At 42.4% G+C, this 21,207-nt stretch overlaps 10 protein-coding genes across 10 annotated transcripts; 6 read left to right on the top strand and 4 right to left on the bottom strand.

Annotated features, from left to right (window-relative positions):
- Window positions 1-266: 266 nt before the first annotated feature.
- On the bottom strand, window positions 267-2,464 carry EAE97_003588 (uncharacterized protein; the record flags this gene model as incomplete). Its single annotated transcript, XM_038874100.1, has 3 exons — window positions 267-1,814; window positions 1,867-2,295; window positions 2,360-2,464. 3 exons carry the CDS (start codon window positions 2,462-2,464, stop codon window positions 825-827), a joined length of 1,524 nt encoding a protein of 507 aa, XP_038734709.1. The 3' UTR covers window positions 267-824.
- An 820-nt stretch (window positions 2,465-3,284) lies between these two features.
- EAE97_003589 (uncharacterized protein) lies at window positions 3,285-4,556 on the top strand (the record flags this gene model as incomplete). The annotated part of the gene is made up of 2 exons (XM_038874101.1): window positions 3,285-3,365; window positions 3,420-4,556. The coding sequence occupies 2 exons, from the start codon at window positions 3,285-3,287 to the stop codon at window positions 4,554-4,556; spliced, it is 1,218 nt and encodes a 405-aa protein (XP_038734710.1).
- Window positions 4,557-5,817: 1,261 nt separating this feature from the next.
- On the top strand, window positions 5,818-6,610 carry EAE97_003590 (uncharacterized protein; the record flags this gene model as incomplete). The annotated part of the gene is made up of 2 exons (XM_038874102.1): window positions 5,818-6,254; window positions 6,337-6,610. 2 exons carry the CDS (start codon window positions 5,818-5,820, stop codon window positions 6,608-6,610), a joined length of 711 nt encoding a protein of 236 aa, XP_038734711.1.
- Window positions 6,611-7,504: 894 nt separating this feature from the next.
- Window positions 7,505-8,475, top strand: EAE97_003591 (uncharacterized protein; the record flags this gene model as incomplete). Its single annotated transcript, XM_038874103.1, has 3 exons — window positions 7,505-7,747; window positions 7,777-7,992; window positions 8,065-8,475. 3 exons carry the CDS (start codon window positions 7,505-7,507, stop codon window positions 8,473-8,475), a joined length of 870 nt encoding a protein of 289 aa, XP_038734712.1.
- A 370-nt stretch (window positions 8,476-8,845) lies between these two features.
- Window positions 8,846-9,460, bottom strand: EAE97_003592 (uncharacterized protein; the record flags this gene model as incomplete). The annotated part of the gene is made up of 1 exon (XM_038874104.1): window positions 8,846-9,460. The coding sequence occupies one exon, from the start codon at window positions 9,458-9,460 to the stop codon at window positions 8,846-8,848; it is 615 nt and encodes a 204-aa protein (XP_038734713.1).
- Window positions 9,461-10,012: 552 nt separating this feature from the next.
- Window positions 10,013-10,520, top strand: EAE97_003593 (uncharacterized protein; the record flags this gene model as incomplete). Its single annotated transcript, XM_038874105.1, has 2 exons — window positions 10,013-10,082; window positions 10,135-10,520. The coding sequence occupies 2 exons, from the start codon at window positions 10,013-10,015 to the stop codon at window positions 10,518-10,520; spliced, it is 456 nt and encodes a 151-aa protein (XP_038734714.1).
- Window positions 10,521-11,178: 658 nt separating this feature from the next.
- EAE97_003594 (uncharacterized protein) lies at window positions 11,179-12,598 on the top strand. Its single transcript, XM_038874106.1, has 5 exons — window positions 11,179-11,586; window positions 11,643-11,774; window positions 11,834-11,967; window positions 12,040-12,139; window positions 12,192-12,598. The coding sequence occupies exons 1-5, from the start codon at window positions 11,334-11,336 to the stop codon at window positions 12,434-12,436; spliced, it is 864 nt and encodes a 287-aa protein (XP_038734715.1). The 5' UTR covers window positions 11,179-11,333; the 3' UTR covers window positions 12,437-12,598.
- A 146-nt stretch (window positions 12,599-12,744) lies between these two features.
- Window positions 12,745-13,218, bottom strand: EAE97_003595 (uncharacterized protein; the record flags this gene model as incomplete). Its single annotated transcript, XM_038874107.1, has 1 exon — window positions 12,745-13,218. The coding sequence occupies one exon, from the start codon at window positions 13,216-13,218 to the stop codon at window positions 12,745-12,747; it is 474 nt and encodes a 157-aa protein (XP_038734716.1).
- A 767-nt stretch (window positions 13,219-13,985) lies between these two features.
- Window positions 13,986-15,995, top strand: EAE97_003596 (uncharacterized protein; the record flags this gene model as incomplete). The annotated part of the gene is made up of 3 exons (XM_038874108.1): window positions 13,986-14,480; window positions 14,555-15,585; window positions 15,635-15,995. The coding sequence occupies 3 exons, from the start codon at window positions 13,986-13,988 to the stop codon at window positions 15,993-15,995; spliced, it is 1,887 nt and encodes a 628-aa protein (XP_038734717.1).
- A 2,905-nt stretch (window positions 15,996-18,900) lies between these two features.
- EAE97_003597 (uncharacterized protein) lies at window positions 18,901-20,140 on the bottom strand (the record flags this gene model as incomplete). Its single annotated transcript, XM_038874109.1, has 2 exons — window positions 18,901-19,896; window positions 20,123-20,140. The coding sequence occupies 2 exons, from the start codon at window positions 20,138-20,140 to the stop codon at window positions 18,901-18,903; spliced, it is 1,014 nt and encodes a 337-aa protein (XP_038734718.1).
- Between the last annotated feature and the right edge of the window lie 1,067 nt (window positions 20,141-21,207).

The raw sequence follows: 21,207 nt of genomic DNA on the forward strand, positions 1-21,207 counted from the left end.
GTGTATTTTTATATGAATAGAAACGAAAATGGAAACAAATAATTAATCTTGGCGTGTTGGTTTTGTGTTGTGTGGAATTTACTGACTTTGTCTGAGATTCTCAAGCTATGTGATGGATTCTGGATAGTTTCATACCTAGGTGTAGTTTTCTTGTGTATTACTTTGGCAAAAACATTGCAATCATCTGTTATATCAACAAATAGCTTTGGACCCTGTTTCAGCAGAGAACAAATCATGGAATTTGTATGATCTGGTAATTTAATCTCTATTGTATTATACATTATGTTTTATATTGACACAGTCTGTATTTTCGCTCAAGTATCTATCTAGGTAAAACACCAAGCTTCTTCATCATCTGAAGTCTCCTTGCTTGAAGTGTTGCACCTAAATTATTAGATCTCTAGTTCGAGGTCCTGTGTTGGGCTGCTGTAGCTATGGTCATCTATCCCATACAGCCTAAATTTCCACTTCGACTCAGCCTGATGGCAACCCTTCGCTCTCTTCCAGGTTGCCAATTGTCTCAAAGAATAGTAGAAGCGAAACCTTGCGGAAGTACCCATCTTAGACGTCTCCGTGAGGCAGGCGGCGATGGCAGAAATATCACCATAGCTCAAGATATGTAGGTAAATGTACACGAAGGGCCGCTCTCTTTAACGAGGTTGTCCAAGCGAGTGATTGACATTAGTGATGTGCCCACTTTCTTCGAGGGCAAGTATGAAATATCGACTCGGTTCCCTACATATTGAGGGTTTCATGGGACATTCTCATATGCGTGTGATGCCGCTCTTTTAGTTGACTCGTTTTTCCAAAATCCAAGTCGACATTTATTCTGCCAGATAGTCCTCTGCCTCAACTCCTACACTCCTGGCAATCCCCCTGACTACCTCCCATCCCACCGCAACTCTCCATCTGCTTCCTCCATCCAAAGTATCTGCCGCATTTGCACTCCCCATTTTAGCAATCAAGCGCAAGCTAGCTAGCGTCGCAACAGCCATTTGTATGTCCGCTTCTCCAGCGCCTAGTCCTTTGGTTTTCCTCTTCAAATTTCCATTTGTAGCCGAATAGCGTCCTCGACCATCGGCATCTTCGAGTAACACATGGTAGATAGCGATCATTCTTTCCAGCAGAAATGCCTGGGGCCCAAGTAGTTTGCGAGGAATTTTACGTGATTTAGAAACGCCGGGTCGAGAGGTGGAAGCGGTGAGAGCCGTACCACCACCGCGCTTTTTACGCTTGGTTGCAGTTTGTTGGAGAAAATGATGCTGATCTGTGCGAGGGGGGTTGTGAGAAGCAAGATAGGAGGCGATGAGTAGAAGACGAGTGTGATACGGGAGATGGGTTGTAATGTTGTTTTGGGCTTGAAGCTGAGCGGTGCTTGTGTTAGAAGTTCCATTTTTGGGAACGGAAACAGACGTAATAGGAGCAAGAACAGATGGTGTGAGAAGTGTATCATTTTGGAGAAGTGCACGATTCGCGATGAGAAGGCGAGAGAATTCGTTCGAAGTATATGTCCCATTGAGTATTGGTTGGATAAAGGTAGGCCATAATTGAAGGCAGATCTGGCGAAACGAAACAAGGTCTCGTCCTGAGTATTTGGAAAGGGAGTCATAAGTTGTGGGAATGAATCGTTCCCAAATGGAGGACGTTTCCTTGGAACCGTCGGGGAGTCTAGGAGAGGGTTTGCAAGTTCGCGAGAGAATCGTCACAAGCTCTGATTTAGTATATGATGGGAATTGAATATGAGGAATTCCAGGGAGGTGGAAAGAGCTAGGTCGAGGGATTGTAGTGATGAAAATCGTGGTAAGATTGGGAATCTGTAGTTGTTAGATTATAGACTGCACTGATTGAGGTTGGGACCAAACTTACGATCTCACCCATTCGAGCCAAAGCTGGCAGCATAGTAGGAGGAGCTTCTCTTTGTCGATCAACGCCATCAAAAACAAGGACGAATCTTTGTTTTGCAGCTTGTGCCTCATTCGTCGCGGTCCAACCTTCGAGCAATTTTCCTACCTCCACTACTAATTGTGCGAGGTTCTCACACCTCGGTATATTCTCTTTCCATTCTACCGCATTCGCGACAGCTCCTATAGTTTGTTCTAACAAATGCCTTCCAGATATACATTCTGCGCTTTTAATTATGGCATATTGTAATTCATTGCTGAAATGCTCCTCGGGAGTGCTATTGTTTGCCGGGGAATGGGCCGATAATGCTTCAAGGACAGCTTTCGTTATTGTAGATTTGCCTGTTGCTTCAAGCCCATGAAGTACAATGTTTCTGCTTGGAGCAGCTTGGATCTAAAGACACAGGTAAGTTTACATTCAGATGTACAGCTGTAAAGTAAAGCAAGGCTAGACTTACAGAAAGTAAAGTGGTTAGAGAGCGAATCTGCTGTTCTCTACATGGAAATTCAGATGCTAATGAAGAAAGGACCAATTCATGTGGTGAAGTAAATAGGGCAACCATTCTGTAATTATCTTGCCTCTTGCAGACAACCAAATCGAGAATTATTGCAAGGCTGAGATGAAAGTACTTAGCGCAAGGTACTTGGTAAACGGCATGGATACCAAGGCGCGTCAACACGTGAGTGGATCGGCTAGCACTTCTTGCAAGGCTGTAGCTCCATGGCTAAGACGGGAGCTGACATATTACCGGCATTTACCCGTACATTCTGCCCAGTGCCATTTCCTGAAATACCTAGGTAGACGTGGGTAGTTAGTTCCAAGCCTCCAAAGGATCCGAGGGTCCCCAAAGCAAAAAGACTTCAAAATATGATGATAAACTTTCAAGCCTTCTATTCCACTTTTTCCCTACTTTTCCAAATCCATTCAATACTACTGTGTTCTATGTTTTTATATTACATGTCGCTGTATCAATTCACTGCCTCTCAAATCAATACCCAGCACTCACCAATTTGCACATGTTTAGAGGAAACTTCTACAGAACGACCAGTATAGTGGCTGCCTCCTCTGACAGTCGATAAAGGTCTAATTCAATAAAGTTGCCGAGTTAAGATTCTAATGTCACATTAGAATTCGACTAGCCTCTGGATTTCCCCTTGTTGCTAAGCAACAAACTACTTTATACTTTACCTAATCGCTATCGTTGTAGCGGATTCCACGCTATCTACTTGCTGTCAGGTGAATGCAACCTTAATTACTATGACTTGGCCTTCTTGTGTCATATTCTAAACAAATATCCAATAGCTAGATGCCAATATTCCCGAACTAAGCATCTACTCCTGGACATTTCGAGTTTTGAAGAATTCCCTGAATACAAGATCAAGATGTCAGCTGTTTTTACAACAAAAAGGCCCCATAAGAAGTCGAGGGCCGGATGTCAAACTTGCAAGACAAAAAAGATCAAGGTATATCCAGCATTTACCCCATTTATGGTTTATACTCACTGATTACCAACCAAGTGTGATGAAGCTAAACCAAAATGCTCGTTTTGTGAAATCAGAAAGCTTCCCTGTCAATACATACAAAAGGCCGCCAAGGTGAATGATACGATTAGTCCGACGGAACATGAGCAAACTACGTCTTTAGTAAAATCTAGTACTCATGGTCGGCCTGTTCAATCAGCTGAGCCCTCATGGGACCCGAGAAGTACACCATTCCCGCCATTGCGTACAGCCTCTGGAGTACTCTCCGTAATGGATCTACGTATGGTGCATCATTATTCTACATATACAGGACCAATCGTGGCCCTCGGACCCGCAGCATGCCATGTAATGAAAGTGGTTGTTCCATCTCTTGCCTTTGACAATCCATTCTTATTGAATGGAATGTTGGGGCTGGCATCTCTCCACAATCAGTATCTACTTCCACAAAACGAAGATCATAAACGGCAAACAGCTCTTTACCGTGGAAAGGTATTTCGTGATTATCGCGCTGCATTAGCGACCGTTACCAAGGACTCGAAGAACTACGAAGCAGTTCTTGTGATGGCATTACTTCTTGTAGTGCTTGCCTCAGGAGACCGGGGTGAAAACGATGAGCTCACGGTAGCAAGCTGGATGGGTTTATATAGCGGACTGCGTATTATCGTTTCGATGAAAACCCCAGATGGAGGTGTAAACGACACTACTTCTGTTGGTCCACTGTTCGTCCGAAATCTTAACGATTTACTCACTACTCCGTTGGTCCCATCTGCCCTATTACATATGCTACATATGGATCCTGACGATCAAGATTATGAGAACTTGCAGGTATATTGCGGGACTTTGGATGCTTTAGGCAACCTTTATGCAAGTCTTCGTCAAGATGAACTTAGCGTACCTTTGTTCATTCGTATAATCTCGTGGCCATCATTCACGCCTAACGAATTTACAGCTTTAGTAAAGAGCAAACGGCCTAGAGCACTGATTATCTGCGCGTACTACATGTCCTTTATCAAACTCGTTTCTGGACTTTGGTGGCTCGAGGGCTTAGCAGATCGTGATATTCGCGCCATCACTAATATGCTGAGTCCCAACTGGAACTATGTACTGGATGTTCCACTGGAAATATTGCACACACAAGACAGACATAAAATCGTCGATATACTACTTCGATGACCCCCCACACCCTTGACATGGGATGAAAACACACGACCTTATGGATCCTGAGACGAGTAATGTGCAAGATTGACAGAGCATGGCGACACATGTTCGATGCTTATCGAATGGTTACTCAACCATGTTTCATATTTAATCCCGCCCCGGAAATCAAACTTGTCTTATGGAGAAGTTGATACATTCTCAAACAAGTTGAGTATATCTTGGAGTATCAAAAATTTCTGTCACACCACCAAGTCAAGTTCTGTATAACCGCCGAACAACTACGCCTCGAGAAGCAAAGTATCCACTAGTTGCAAAAACCTTCGGCCCCAAACGGGATGCCAACACAGATCAGACCTATATTGACACGAGATCTGATTGCAAACGCCTGGTAAAGTCTTTGAAGACATAACAATGCCTACAAGAAAACACATAAATTCATTAACCTATGGAACTTTCTTTCCCGCGCTCAAAAGTTCGTCGTTCGGGGCACTCTATCGCATGGAGGTAGTAGCACTGCAAAAATCAGAATCAACATAAAACTAGCACAATTTGCTGCGCCTCCTCAGATCGCGTTTCAATATCCGCGCCACCTACACACATCTACAGTTTGGTGATGGATACCTCTCTCGGCAACGGCTTGCTCCTGTCAGACTCGCATTAAATTAAACACCTTGAACCATTTACGTCTGAAATTGGCGCAGGGGATTAGAATAGATCTCCATGCAGGGGTTCAAACATTACTTAAGGCTAAGTTACATCAAGACTTCTGATATGATTGGATAACTGGGTCGGATGAAAGTAACCGAGCTTATCAGATGATATTGTGCCAACCTTAGGGCTGGGGCCTGGGGATGTTGTTTTTTTCTGTTTTATCAGGGGTGCATATGCAAGCTGAGTATATCCCGAATTCGATTGGTGTTAAGGAGCCGAAACTTGGGGTCGTACTTTCGGGACCAAAACGGAGCGGCTAAGTTGACATGCCAGTTTCGGATGTCAATTGAATGCTAATCCTGGGATATCATGATACCATGATGGGATGGCGAACCGTCTTTCTCTAATATGTTGCTCGCAAATTCCAAGGAAGAGGCTTTGTATGATTGTTATATAAACCGATAGCTATCGTTGTTTAAATCGCATTCATCATTTCAATTTCGATCTGCTTTCTGTTAAATCCAACCCCAAAAGTTGATGTTTATTTTTCATCGTTTTCTTTCGATCATACAATCAATACATAATATTTTGTTCCCATATCGCGAATAGTTAATAATAATTCACCATGCAATTCAGTAAAATTACTTTTCTCCTCGGAGCTCTCCCCTTCACCTTTGCTGCATACGGAGCCGTAGATACCAATTCTGCACCCAGTACGGTGACTCCATCAAGCACCACAAGCACTTCTCCTTCTGACCCAACCCATACTATTCTCGTTGGCGCCGGCGGCCAACTTACATTTTCTCCCAACGAAACCAAGGCTGACGTAAACACAACCCTCGAGTTCCATTTCTATGCCAAAACGCATTCGGTCGCTCAAGCAGCATTTGCATCACCCTGTAAGGGCTCAGGTTTCTTCTCTGGTCCGATCGCTACCACTGGCACCGAAGCCAACGCCTCCGTCTTTAGCGTGCTTGTAAATGATACGAAACCGATCTGGTTCTACTGTGGATATCCCGGACATTGTGAGGGCGGAATGGTAGGAGCCGTTAATGTTAATGCGTAAGTATTTCTTTCCTCTTTCCTATACCTTCTTCTCCATCTAGATACCAAATATCCAATAGCTAACGCTAATACAACCCAGAACCGACAACCAAAAAACTTTAGCGAAATTCTCACTCGCAGCAAAAGCACTTGATAGTGATGCCACTACAAACCCAAAAGGTATTGTGGGAGGCACGCTCGCTCCATTGAAAGCAGAATCGGGTTCTGGGACAAGTAGCTCCTCGGGAGCGAGCAGTGCGACGGGTACTGCGGCGTCGGCGTCGGCCACGGGTTCAAGTGCGGCGGATATTACGACTGTGGGATGGATCACGTTTGGGGGCGCGGTGGTGGTCGCTGGTCTTTTGGGTATGTAATGGGCTTGAGATTTGATGAGAAGGAGAACGGAACAGGCGAGCAAGTTTTTGCATTTGTGTTAGATAAAGTGTTTATTTGTTAGTTATTGCTGGATGTCTGGGCTTTATGTGTTTATGAATGAGATGTTTGGGGCGTTGATACCTGTTTGTTTTTGGGGTTTTGGGAGTACATCAAAGGAATGAAACAAATGCATTGATTGCAGTTTTGATTTATTTTGATCGCGAGCACATCTGTTGTTACTTTGAATTGAGTCTGTGAGGTGGCATAAAATCGTCAATTTATGCGAGAGATATAGTCGGGGTTGTCGAATTATCATGTCTGTTAATGCAAGTGTACATGTTGACTAAATTTAGGATTCTGTTCTTCGAAACGCTTTGGGCTTTTGGGTTGATGTGAACAGTTAGCTCGACTTAATGATTTTGCATTATTACGAAAGGTTTAGCCGATCTGAGTTTGTCACATAAGTTTTCGTAGAACATCATCCAAACTTCCATGACTAGGTAAGCGACGAAAGCGATTTCGCCGTGCATACACTGATGGAATTGACGAGTAGCAAAAATATGGTTAGGGGGAGTTTCGGCTGCTTGACCTTGATAGTTTGATCAAAATCTTCCATCGTAGCAACACACAACAGAGGATCAAGTATACCGCGGGTCTCTTGCGAGCTGCCAGTTTTCTCTTGTACAGTTCATTTTGTATTGAGATATGCTGGGCAGCGTTTGATACGGCCTGTGGTAACTATTGCGCTGCCGTACTGACATCCCTTTCTGAGTACATGCCTATTATTCTAGCTAATTTCCTTAATATATAATATTCGATCTTTACACACTTAAGCTACTAAGAAAAAGTAGCATTGCTAATCATAAAATTGAATTCAACTTACATTAGCAAGAATGGGTAATCCAACCGATAGCACGAAGTCGATACCCTATATCAACGAACAATCACAACCCCCAAAGCTCCCAAATTTCAACGAAGCTGACGTCGTTCGCCGGCTAGAAACCTGGAATGTTAGATATGACTTCACACCCACAATGTTCAGGAAAACATCACGACTTCCATGGGTTTATATGGACTTAGAAGAACATCCAATTGAATGCAAGAGATTGTTCAATCACGACCGCATCACCAATGAAGTCAACGCTTTTTGAAGCTCGTTTCACAGAAAACAAGCATTCCAGTTCCACGACTTCTCGATTATGGTGTAAATCCAGATGGTACACGATACCTTGTGACGGAACTCATCAATGGCGTTAATCTCAACAACTTGCATGCGTTAGGATGCCTAGTAACAGCTGGCAAAAAACATACAGAAGAAGCTTCTTGCGATACGTGTGTGCGCAGAGCATATTCCAGCGCCATAAACTTCGTAGAAAATACTGTAATGCCGCAACTTTCAACTATGAAATCCCATACAAGAGGTATTGACGGCTTCGTTATGCCTCCTGCTTAGTTGCCCATTGATACGCAAGAACCATGGAAAGGAAGGAAAGAACCGTGGAAAACTCTCCCGCTCGCAACTCCCGAGTACGTTTTCCAACATGGAGACTTAGCAGCCCATAATCTTCTCATAGATACGGAAACTTTCCAATCTAAAGCTTTGATCGATTGGGAATTCGCTGGTTATTATCCCTCCGGAATGCATCTGTGGCCTAGAGCATTGGATTTTCGTACATATGTCCGTTGTGCTAGGGCTGATAATATGGCGGAGTTGATCAGGAAATATGTTCCCGAGGACTTTTTAGAGGCTTGTGGTCAATTGGAGGATAGAGAGGCTTTTGACTTGTTGGTTAGATCGGGATATTTTCCGGATCCTGACGATTTGAGAGCATCTATGTCAACGCCGGACATCCAGAAAGCCTAAAGATGAGGTTGATATCTCGCATAGTGAAATTAATTCATCGGGTTTGGAGATGGAATGTGTTGTTGGATGGGTGCAGTAGTTAGATAACCTCAGAGCTAATTGAGCACGCGAATACCATGTGCGCGCAATCTACCGGTCTCCCGCTTCTCTCCCTTCTAGCGTTTGTGATGAATGATCAACGCACGACGAAATAATTAAAAGAAAATGCCATTCAATCATGAGCCCACTATTTTTGGAGAACTTTAACTTCATTGTCAAAGGAATAAATGACTATCTTTCTTAAACCCTGAATTCAATAAAGATGTAAATAATCCAATCAAAAGCCTCAAGCTTTCATCCTACAATCGCAAGATCTCTTTTCACATCATTCCTACACCCAAGCCAATCTCTCACACCTATGAAATCCCATCACAACATCATTCGTCGAATTATTAGTTTCCCCTCCATAATGATCCAAGACTTCCGAACAATGATCCGAATGTTCCAAATCCAAACTCTTGTCGTCCAAATAATCTGCTCTCCTCGCAATGCCCAATGCCAGTTTCCTCCAGAGAAAAAAACAATGCGTCGAATGATACTTGTGCGTAAAAGCGTGTTTGTTCTTTCCCGCCCAGAGGTCTGCAGGCGGTATTTGCACCGTGTAGGTGTCGTCTGTATACCACCCTCTGTCTTCAAAGGGAGAATACTGAGAACTGAGATCGGCGAAGTAACATTCACGTGGTATCCAGCCGTAGATCATCGGTTCCATGACACAGTTTTTGGAGAGTGCTTCTTCGACTGAGGAGCCACAGTCGATGTATTGAGGCAGATTGGGGTGTTTTTGAAACCATATCCAGAAGGTACCGATGATGATTGATGCTAGAACAGTTGCACACAGGACAACTTGAATAATTCTTCTGGTAGTTGAGGTGGTCTTTCTTGTCTCCGACGGACTGGAACCTTCTTCAAGTGGGAGCTGATCATATCGCACACGTTTAGAGTCCATATTTGTGGTTTGCTCCTTCGGCTGTTCCACGACCAGAAGATGTATATTTCCAGAGATCTTCGAGATAGAAAAAAAATGATGAGACAAAGTTGTGTGAACAGGAGACTACGATTCTCCCGTCTTTCCCGAGAAGTTCTTGGTAATCTGACGTCAATTGCTACAGAAAGATATCAATGGCCAGCAAGAATGGGAAGATAATGCAGCCAATGCTAGACTCTCAAACTTCATTGGGAGGTTCGTGCGGATACAGTCACTGATCATTATTCGTGCAGAAATCTTTCCCCTGCATGATGCACAAGCGTTATGTTGACAAACTATATCTGGGAATTGAATCCTTTGAATATGCACCTGAAACTACACCCTAGAAGACATCCCACTTCCACGGATTAGGAAGGAGGTCAAAAGTACTTCAGATATCCTTAGGTAATATTGTGTTGAAGATCGTGTTATATATAGTTTCGAAACTCTCCTAAAATGTAGAAATTCAGGCCTTCTATAACCGTTACTCTCACTTCATCTTTCACTCACGCATCACGAAAACATCCCGTCATCATGAAGGTCACATATGCATTGACAGCCTTGAGCTTGCTCGGCGTAGCAATTGCTCTCCCTACTCCAGTTGGTATGTAGTTCATTTTAACTCTATTGATAATTCATGCTAACATCGATGACAGATACAACAGAGGCCAAACGGGATGCAGCACCAGCAGAAGAGGCTACCAACTACTTCTATGCTGTTCAGAAGAAGGATGCTGTGCCCGAAGAAGCTTCCAATATTTTCTATGCTGTTCAGAAGAAGGATGCTGCACCGGAAGAAGCTGCAACTAACTGGTTTTATGCTGTACAAAAGCGGGATGCCATACCAGAAGAAGCTTCCAACATTTTCTACGCTGTTCAAAAGAAGGATGCTGCACCAGAAGAAGCTGCAACTAACTGGTTTTATGCTGTGCAAAAGCGGGATGCTGTGCCAGAAGAGGCTTCGAACATTTTCTATGCTGTTCAGAAGAAGGATGCCGAGCCAGAAGAAGCTGCAACCAACTGGTTCTATGCTGTACAATAGAAGGAGCTTGGCTCCGAGGAAGAAGCCGGGGGTGTGTTTTTGCCATGAAAGGCGGGGTTTTAGGATTGTCTTTGACGAATTTATGTCTAAATGAAGAATATAATGTAACTGAATACCCTTCATGCACGCTTGCCCCTTGCCAAATTACCTTGTAACCATGTCACCGAACCAATGATTTGTCGCCTTGCAGAATATCTTCAATGGTGAGATATCGCTTTCGTATATCGTATATAGTTACTTATCGTAAAATTTGAGTATACCCGAGGAGCCGTCAATATCAGTAGATAGACCCGCATTATATCCGCAAATTCCACGAGTTGAGGTGTCATGCGGGGCTCGCTTCTGTCTTAACTAAAAGGGGAAGGAGGTATCAGCCTTGGCGATCCTTCAACCCACAATATGCATGCACGATCCAAAGCCACCGAAAGCTTGTGCGTGTAAATCAACGTATCATTCTTCAATCGGAACCTATTGGTACAGAATATGAGTATGTCGATCTTTCGTGTTCTTATCAAGAGTGGTATTCTGGAAGTACTTGAAGATCAGATCATTTTAGTGCTTACAATGGGTCGGTCGGGGACCTAATTGCTAACTACGGGCTTGTCATGCTAGAACTGGAAGGTAGATAGTAATATTTCTTGGAACCGTTGAGGGGGAAGAGGGGTGGGGGTTTGGTGACGGACTTTCGGTATTCGGTGCTTCAGATGGCTATTTGCGAAATCTTCAACGACTTCCCAGTTTAACAAGACAGAGAAGCAGTACTACCTACATTCATACTCACGCTTCAATATTTGAGTTTAATAAAGGGAAAACATGGGACATTCGGATGAGTCAAGTGTACCATTTCTTACTGATTTGGAAAATGAATACACGGCGATTGGGAAATCTCATAGATCAACACTAGACAATCCTAGAGCCACGAAATGCTCACAAAAGCAGACTTGTTTTTGGATATCATGTATAGTTGTCGTTACACTGCTCACAAACACCGCAACATATCTCACCACACATCAACCCCTCAGAAATCTGGACCAAGTATGTGCTAAGCATACAAGTCAAACTTGGAGTTAGTTACCAAAACTTTATCTTTGAAGAAAATGACAAATGAGCTGACTCTCACAGGTCCCATACTCGATAATATTGACGTTGAATACGAAACTATTAGATTCAATGGCTCACTGTTCACCAACACTATATACAGAGAAGAACCTAGCCCGGAAGTTGATGAAGCATGGTTCAATCTTGGAACAAAATGTATGTTAGCAGTCTCTATCTCAAGCAGGATAAGTTCTGATGCTGACACACATGAATAGATAAGGCAATAATCATCCCACCAGAAGATGCTCCCAAAGCCGGAATATCACTTGATCATTTCCGAGTAGATGAGAAAGATGGAGGTCCTGGGTATCCTGCTATAGTTGAGGTGATGCATCAATTGCATTGTCTGGTAAGACTTCCAATTCCAGACAGCACTTGCTTGCAAAGTTAGAGATCATGAACGGAAGCTGACAATACGTAGAATCTTCTCCGACAAGGGCTCTATTACAACTCTGAATATTACCACAATCTCGGAGAAGGGCCATTCAAGAATGAAGAATACATCTTGAAAGCACATATAAGTATGTATACTAGCAACTATTGCGTGGACTCAATTACTAACAACCACAATAGATCACTGTCTAGACACCGTCCGCCAAAGTTTGATGTGTTCAGCCGACACAGGAGCACACCCTTTCTTGTGGGCAAAGTCTGGAGATCGTGTTCACTTATATCCGGACTTCAACCGTGATCACAAATGTAAGAATTTTGATGATATAAGGCAGTTTGCAGAGGAACATCAGGCACCATGGCGTGAAGATGGTCAGTTGAATGTGCAGCCAAAGGACGGAGAAGTTATTTTACCAGCAATTCCATGATTTGGGAACTCATATCCTGGAGAACAATAACCCATTTAATTTGACATACATTGAATCATTCCATCATTTTCGTCGTTCTTTCCCTCGTAGCTAACATCATCTCATAAAAATCATTTATCGTGTCCTTCCCCCCTGCCCCAAATCCTTACCCGCCTGAAGTTGTTATGACTCCACCCATTCCGATATTCAAACCAAGCTTGTAACCATGAACTCCAACTCCAAAGATGTTGGCATCAATCTCCTCAATATTAAGAGTTTCCTTCTCCTTCGCCCTTTGACTACTCCTCCCTAGCATAATCTCTGTACCATTACACCTTGTCCAGATCCTTGACTTCGAACCAGGCTCCTAAAATAGCCATCCCCATAAAAAATGGAAAAATGATCATCTGCGGAGCCGAATCCCCAAATTCTGGATCCATTGCCTTACTTCCCGGGTATAATATCGCAGACAACCCCGCGATCCAATACAAACTCCCCGCAATCGCAGCTGTGATCATACTATCCCGAGTCATCTTTCGCACCCACGCTGACTCTGATGATTCGGGAGTCTGCTTCTTCTCTACCTTCGATTTGGACTTCGGAGTTGGGATACGTGGGAAGCGCCAGGTATAGTATAAAGTAACGAGACCAAGTAGTGCACCTAAAGACATAGTTTGTCCATTGTGGAATTTGGCATGAGGGGGCCAGCGGGGATTATAAATGTGGGTGTGGTTCCAATCTGCGATGAAGGGTGTAACGCCTTGGCCGAAAGCAGAGAGGGTGAGAAGGATACGACCGCGCATTTTGGGGTATTTAGAGCTGCTGATTTGATGATGTTTAGTATATAAATGAGAGTTTGTTTGATGGATTGGAAGAAGTGATTGATAGTTGATGATTGTATAAATCTTTACGATCAACTCAACGTGTCTGGATGACGTGAAGCATGAGAGGTGAAGTGATATTTAAGTTCCACTATGCTTAAGGTTTGGGCTAGGAGATCGACAGCTCTCGGGCCAGCAAACGCAATCCCGCATTGCAAGAGCTTGAGGTTTCAGCTCAGCTCGCTGTTCGGAGGAGAAAAACAGACCGAATTCGACCACCTCAACATAAACAATCAAGATGCTTTAACGAATCAATTGCGAACAAAGTAGCTCGATTCAAATCACTAAAATTATTACCTACGTATATGGATATCTTTGAAAGGAAATTGAACAGAAATAATAGGATCATCAAAGTGTTTGGTAAAGCGGTTTTGGATACCAAGCTCCCAAGGTAGCTCGAGCTTAATCGTGTAACAGCGGTGAGACATGGCATAATTCTCCAGCCTCAAGTTGCTGGGCGGGGTTGTCTGTCAGATGTGGTGTTGTTCATCGTCACTTAACTAGAAGCTATCTCAAGGAAGCGCGTTCTGCAAGCTCCATGTCAAATGGTCAAGGTATACTTGTAGATTTCAAGGTGATGGCAGTGAACTAGTCACGTGTCAGTACGTAAATACCATGCTAGGATATTTTATACCAAAACCTGAAGAGATTACCCTCAATACACTCTTGTGCAAAATATTCCAGCCAACATGCCTCCTGCACCTCTGGAGCCTCTGCTCGCAGCTGGAGCGCCTCCAATGAGAACAAGGAGAGGATGGTATACATGCGGATGTTGCTCCAAAGTTTTCCTAACAATGATCCTCACAATCGTTGTATCTCTGTATCTAGCTCTTCCTTCCTTACCTCCAACTCCCCCAGGCCATGTTGCAGTTGTCTCGCCTTTTGAGATCCATACGGTTACGGATTTCCTCGGCGCTGCCAAGTCTGGTATCATGCCCGGAAACCGAAAAACCAGACTACCTCTTATGCCTGAGGAGGTAGTGAAATACTTGTCGACTAGTTACGTTGAATGGGCGCCAGAACCCTATAAAACCCAACTTGGCTCAGAGAGTGTATCTGCAACTCTCTCCACTGCACCGCCTTTAACTAGAATTATGATGGCTGCATCTGGGATGAGTGATATCTTGCGTGCTGCACTAGATTCACTGAGTATTGAACGAAATATGGACATGATGAAGAAAAGAGTAGTCACCTCCTTTTCAATATGATTTCTCTACCTGAACATTTTGAACAATCACAGTGGACTGATTTTCTCTAGATTTGGCATGGTATGTCACCAATTCCTCCTGCCCGGTGGGAGTCCATGGGCCTCTCTAAATCAGAGAATATCGATGCGGCTCTCTCTCAAATACAGCTCATAATAGACGTATTCGAATATCTTCATACTCCTCGTGTACAAGGCCGATTGCGAGATATATATAACCATATATGGTTCGAATTTGACATTTTTCAGGATGTATTAGACGCACTGGAAGTTTCAAAAGGGAGATCCAAACCGGTTTACAATTTGCCGGCTTTGTGGCAAGAATACATCCAGTCCTATCTCTTCGAAAACATGGCTTTTCAATCCCGCAGCTTTATATTCACAAGTTTACTCCCTCTTTACAACGCGACCCGTTCCAAATTTTTCGATCAATCGAAATTTGTTTTTGGTGAAGCTGAGACTCCTCTCATTTCTCAGCATCACTATCATATTCTAAACAGTATACTCGATCTCTATATCGAAACCGAGTTCCATGTTGTACCGCACACTGTCGGGTTCGTATATCGACATGAACCAGGGAATGTAACTGGGTTGCTGAGTGAGGACGAAAGCTCGTGGAAAAGAAACAACGCAGTATATGAGAGTCTCCAAGATACTAGAAGAGAGGACTTTCAAATAGACTATCAACGAAAAATAAAAGAGACCACTGAGATGAGAATCGCAAATGATGACCATTCTTCGTTTGAACAAAAGCAGGAAGCTCTACAACCCATATGGGACATCTTAGATAGAGCAGACGCGCACCAAACGGCACAGTCACAAATATTGAACCCTTCGAAAGTAGAAGAGGAAGATTGGATAAGAGAATTGAGGAGCGTTGATAAATTTGGATACGTCATCTACAAAATGAGTAAGGGAAAAAACGCGAAAGAGTGGAAAAACTTTCTTGCTAGATTGGAAGTAGGTTTAGATAGTGGATGGGAAGGTATGGTAGGAGTTGAGAATGTGAGGCAAAAAGCAACCTTACATTGGATAGAGGGTCTCGATGAAAGTATATTCGAGGACGACTTTGCAGATGCGAGAGAGTATGATGGACCTCCCTTACACTTGCGACTCATGCTGACAAACTCGCAGACACTTCCAAAATATGGTAGCTTCACAAAGTATTCCAGCCAATTTGTCCACGTCAACTTTCCTCGTTGTCGACTCTGCATCTTTCTCATCGTTTGGTTCTATACCAGGGAGCAGCAATCGTGGTTTTCTCCATGTTGTCTCGGCAGATTTTGATCCTGCTTCGAATCTGATAGAGAGATACAATGGTGCTTTCAAGATCATAGATCAATTGGTGTGGACAGAATTGTATCCTTTGGCTGAGCACTTGAAATGTGCTAGCTTAGACGCATTCTGGGCACTGGCGAGAAACCATCCCTTGGAACTGTACATTGGGGCAACAACAGAGATTCAAAGAAGGGCCTGGAATTCTTTGAATAGTTAAATCTATAATCATACCGGTAGCTAAGTTTTACGGGAATGAGATTTCAGACGAAATGAAAAATACTCATCAAAGAACAAATCAAACAGGTTTGGCGTGGACCCACTCCGAGTTCGACACACTCCCCTTCAAAGGAGCCAAATAACAATACTCACCGGTATCTGCCCTATATATTACTCAGCACAACATCCGCATCTCTCCTCGCCCCCCGCAACCCTAAGCGATCTTTTCGCTGCACATCAATGCTTCAATGCATCAATCCCCATCCTTACCCGCCTACTAAATCTCGCAATCGAGCTTCACAGCTTCACAGCTTCACAGCTTCACAGCTTCGCAACTTCTCTCTCCTTCCACAAATCGTAGAAATTGTAGGTTGATAAGATAAATCATCCAGAAGCGTCAGAAGCGTCGGAAATCAAGAGACAGACTCAATTCGTAGTCGTCGCTACTTGTGATCCAGTGGGTGCGAAATTCGCACGCGAGTTGGTGCGAGTGCTCTTGACTGCGGGTGGGGGTGGAATTTTAGATGTAGATGCAGATGTAGATGGAGACGGATATGTGGTGGTTTGGTTTGGGCGTCCATTGTAAGGGTGACATAACCCTTATCGTGTTCAGAGACATTCAATATTCAATATCCAATATCTACTTTCCTACCTACCTAGCTAGGTACTCAATATAAAAATTACATATCTAGATCGAGATCTAGAGCTACCCACTTTCTTTCTTTTTTTCGAGCTACTTTCTTTCTTTCTAGCTATATAAGTTCTGCCTATATATCCCCCCCCTCCCCCAAAAGAAACATAATATATAATCGTAAGGTTAATACTGATTGATACCAACAACACCAACAACACAGCTGCACAGCAGCACGAATCTCAATCAATCAATCAATCAATCAATCATCCATCCATCCATCCATCCATCCATCCATCGATTTCCACCCTCTCCCTCCCTTCCTCCTCCTCCACCCCCCCTCCTACATACACACCATCTACGAAAAACTCCCCAACTATCAAAACAACAAAATCCACAGTATCAGGTTATACATATACATATACATATACAAAGTATATCATTATTTCAATTATCTACTCAGCGCAGCTCAGCTCCTCGAAATATCTATCAGCTTTACTAATATCAATATCAATATTGATATATAATCCCTCCCTCCTTAGTATAGTATCTAGGTAGTCAAAGAGAATAATAGCACATCCATCTTTATATATATATATTTCTCGAAATGTTAATCAGAAATATCAATTAGAGACAAAAGATATCTATCCATCTATCTTATTAATAACAATTTTGATACCTACCTACCTACCTACCTACCTACCTACCTATCTAGTCATCACATCACCTTTAACCTTTAAATTCCAACCATATCGCTTCCCCTGGCTGGAAAATACTCTACCTTGCTTTAATTCAAGAAGCAAGTGGTGAGCGTATACCTACTATTAATTTCAACTGCGAGGAGTAGATATGCTTGAGCGTTCTCAATTGTATTATCAAGTGCATGTATTAATCAAGGTGAAATGTAAGAGTTATGGCCTCGGCTTATTACACACCACCCTATTTCGTAACAAAATCCCTGCAAAAATATTGTTTTCCTATATAAATTAATTTTTTTTTAATTTTTTAATGAATCAAAGATATAATTTGAAAATTGATTATATAAATATTAATTATTATTAGTTTCCTAAAAAATGAGTGAATAATTTTTAATAATTTTTTGAATAAAGTTATAAGTATTTAAAATTGAAGATTTTCAAAATCTTTAATATATAACATTTTTTCTATACAAAAAAATCACTTTTTTTTAATTTTTCAGAAATTCTAATTTTAAAAACTTATAAATTTCTACAAAAAATTATCAAAAATATTTTTTTCATTTTTTTGAATTATTTTATTGATTTTCTATTATTTATATTAGTTTCAATAATTCAATCTATTTATATATCAAAATAATATATAGTTAAAAAGTTGAAAAAATGAGGGTTTTTGGTGTGTTTTCGCTAAGTGTGCGATAAGCCAGGGCCATAACTCTTACATACTATACAAGGATTCCGCAAACATTTCCCCTCAGATACCGAGTCATAACATCCATAACACACCTCACACAAGTCACAAAACAATCACCGGATTCAAGTCAATCAGTCATATAAATGAATATGATAATAATCTCATTTCTATCAAAAGTATTTCTGTCTGGTCATGTATCTTACGTATCTTTCCTCTCTAGAATCTCTTCCAATACCATTTGCCATGCCATCAATCCATCGACTTGTCTCTCATCCCCCCTTCCCTTCCTATGCACCATCCACCATCCTCCCATTCCCCGGGTTCAATACCCATTTCCTTCCAATCAATCAATACCCATCCAATTCAGATAGAACCCTAAGTAGAAACCCCAGTTCAATTCAATTCAACTCCCATCCAGCCAAATCAAATGAAAATAAACTCAAGATCCATCCATACCAACCATCCAAATCAGCTACTGTAAAACGCGAGATCTGTTTCCATCTGCTATCTCTCCCAGAAAAAAAAAAAAAAAAATAAAAATCATGATAAAAATATCCCCGGTCAGTCCCGTCCCGGTGCAACGGTCGACCACCCGTCGAGATCTAAGAAACCCCATCCATCCATTATATTCCACATCCACCAAGCACTTCAATCGAACTCAACCTCTCCATAATGGAATCCCCCACACATTAACTACTACTCATCAATTCATCAAGAAAGGAAAAAAATTGTTGAGAAAAAAACAGCGAGTTTGGAAACTTTCGTAAGACTGATTTGGAAAAATGCAAAAAAGCGCCAACGATAAAAAATGCAACTATGCTAATGCCAAGAATTTAAAAGGTTGTAAAATGGGATTGTCATTGTATCCACTGCTTGCACGTGATATCTAATGACTGTTGTAGCCATAATCATCAGAAGACCAATCCATTGTCATGTTCATGTTTTGATGCAATTGTTGTTGATGTTGTTGATGTTGTTGAGGTTGTTGATGGTTTTGGTAGTGGTTTTGTGGTAAGTGGTTGCCAGTACCAGCAGCAGAATTAGCAGCGGTTTGAGCATAAAATGCAATCAAATCCTCGGGATGAATGCCAGGAAATCCAAGTGGTGCTTGAGGAATGATTTCACCAAAGAGTGGAGCAGGGTTGCTGTTTTGTCTTTGTTGAGGTGCAGAAAAGAGTTGGAAATCTTGAACACCATTGGTGGTCATGCGAGTGTTGTTTGGAACAAAGTCTTCAAATCCCTCATCAAAATCTTGCATAGATTTTGGTGTGTAAAGCATGGTATTACCTTCACCGATAGGTGAAATGTGGGCCATAGATTGTGGGTGTTGTTGGGGTTGGTGTTGTTGATGTTGAGTTTGATATGTGACACCCGAGGTCTCGAATGCCATGGCATTTTGACCCATGATATCTTGGTAGATTTGGTGGTTAGATGGAATCTGGATTTGAGCTGGGGCGCTGTAAAGATCAGTTTGCTCATAAGCGGCCCATTCATCGTTTGGTGGGTAAGCTTGCATAGTCTCTTGGAATTGATCTTGAGCACCAAGAACAGATGTGGAGTTGAAAGGAGAGTTTGCATCAAATGGCGATTGTCCATCAGGAGAGAAGGAGTTGTCCGTGATGGGAGAATATTCCATGTTCAATGATTGTGGGGGTTGGAACAGGTTCATTTCAGCAGGGTATGCTGGGCCAAAGAAGTCCATGCCGTGGTTGGTAGTGTATAATGAAGTATTCTCATAAAGCATCTCATCGTCGGCAATGATTGGAGATTCAAGGCTAGAATCGCTGCCTGGAGTATGAATGATGGTATTCTGAGGAGTAGGAAGACCATTGGGAATGACAGCAGGTGCAGCAGGTCTGTTCTTTCCATTGTTGAAATTTGCCTATCTCAAATTTGTTGGCGGTTTAGTCATTGAATTTTGTTTTAATCTATTAGCAATTAATAGGCCCTTACGTTCTCAAGAAGTCTTGAGATACAAAAAAGTACCTGTCTAGAGGTTTATGGATTGAAGGGGTCCAGTAGAGAACATTTGTGGGCGAAAAGTGACCTAGGTCTGATTGACGTCTTGATAATGATATTCAAAGCTCCTCGATCCGAATTTGCTGAACACTTGAATGGCCAGTCATGAGGATCTTGTCAATAGCGGGGAGAAACTTGGAGAGGATATGAGTACATGAATGGCAATGATGCACAAGTAAAGTACATATTATGCCGAAGTACAGATGCATGGTACAGAGCGCGTGTTGCGATACGAATCTCGAAATACCGGTACGATAATGCACTGGGCTACCTACAGGTCTAGGTGTGTTAAAGACCTCCGTACATCAATTAACACGCGTTCAATATGCATTTGTGTAGCTATCAAAAGCTGGTCAACGCAAGTGTCGACAAGTCAGAGAATTGATGCATCGATCACCAAAGAACTCAATTCAAATGTAACAGTTCATTCAGGGCTTTACCACAAAAAATACTTGGCATTTACTAAAGCACAATATTGTGTACAAAAGAGCTCCTCTAATGGATTGGTGTCAGTTTTCTGGTCATTTCCCCTCAAGTAACTAAAGATGTACCCAGGCATAAGTTTTAACTTTCAGCGAACATCTCAAAGTGCAGCATCTGCAGCTTTTACCAGCCTTTAATTCAGGTCACGACTTCTCATCGTGAACATGATATGTCAATAATGTACTGTATTGTGTACTGCCGTACGACTTGATCTCATGTTGTAACCATCATGACTGGCGGAACAACCACAACGTTCAGCATTCTCCGGCAGCCAGCACACCAGCGATCTAGAATCACACTAACCGTCCTCAACCCCCAATTTCGTATGAATGTCATACTTTAGACACTGTACCAAGCTTAACTCAGCAACTCATCTCTGTTGCAATAATTCCGGCCAACTTTCAGATGTGCAACAAAAGACAGAACAACCAGCACTTGTACAAGCAACCGCCACAGAATCTCAATGCGAGCCTGTCAATATTTGACACCTGACTATTTGTACCTTTTTTATGCAAGAAAATGGTCAGGGAAGTTTTTATCTGTCTTTCTTTTGCTGTCGCCGAATTATTCGTGATACCGAAGCCTGGACTCTTCCGCGGAAATGAAAAGATATCTCACTCGATGTTTTTCAACTTGTCCGCGGTATCCGAATTACCATCAGAATATAAGTATATGATGATGTATTTGGCTG

This window comes from Botrytis byssoidea (genome assembly GCF_014898295.1).
Source record: "Botrytis byssoidea strain MUCL 94 chromosome Unknown BBYS_006, whole genome shotgun sequence".
Taxonomy (NCBI): Eukaryota; Fungi; Ascomycota; class Leotiomycetes; order Helotiales; family Sclerotiniaceae; genus Botrytis; species Botrytis byssoidea.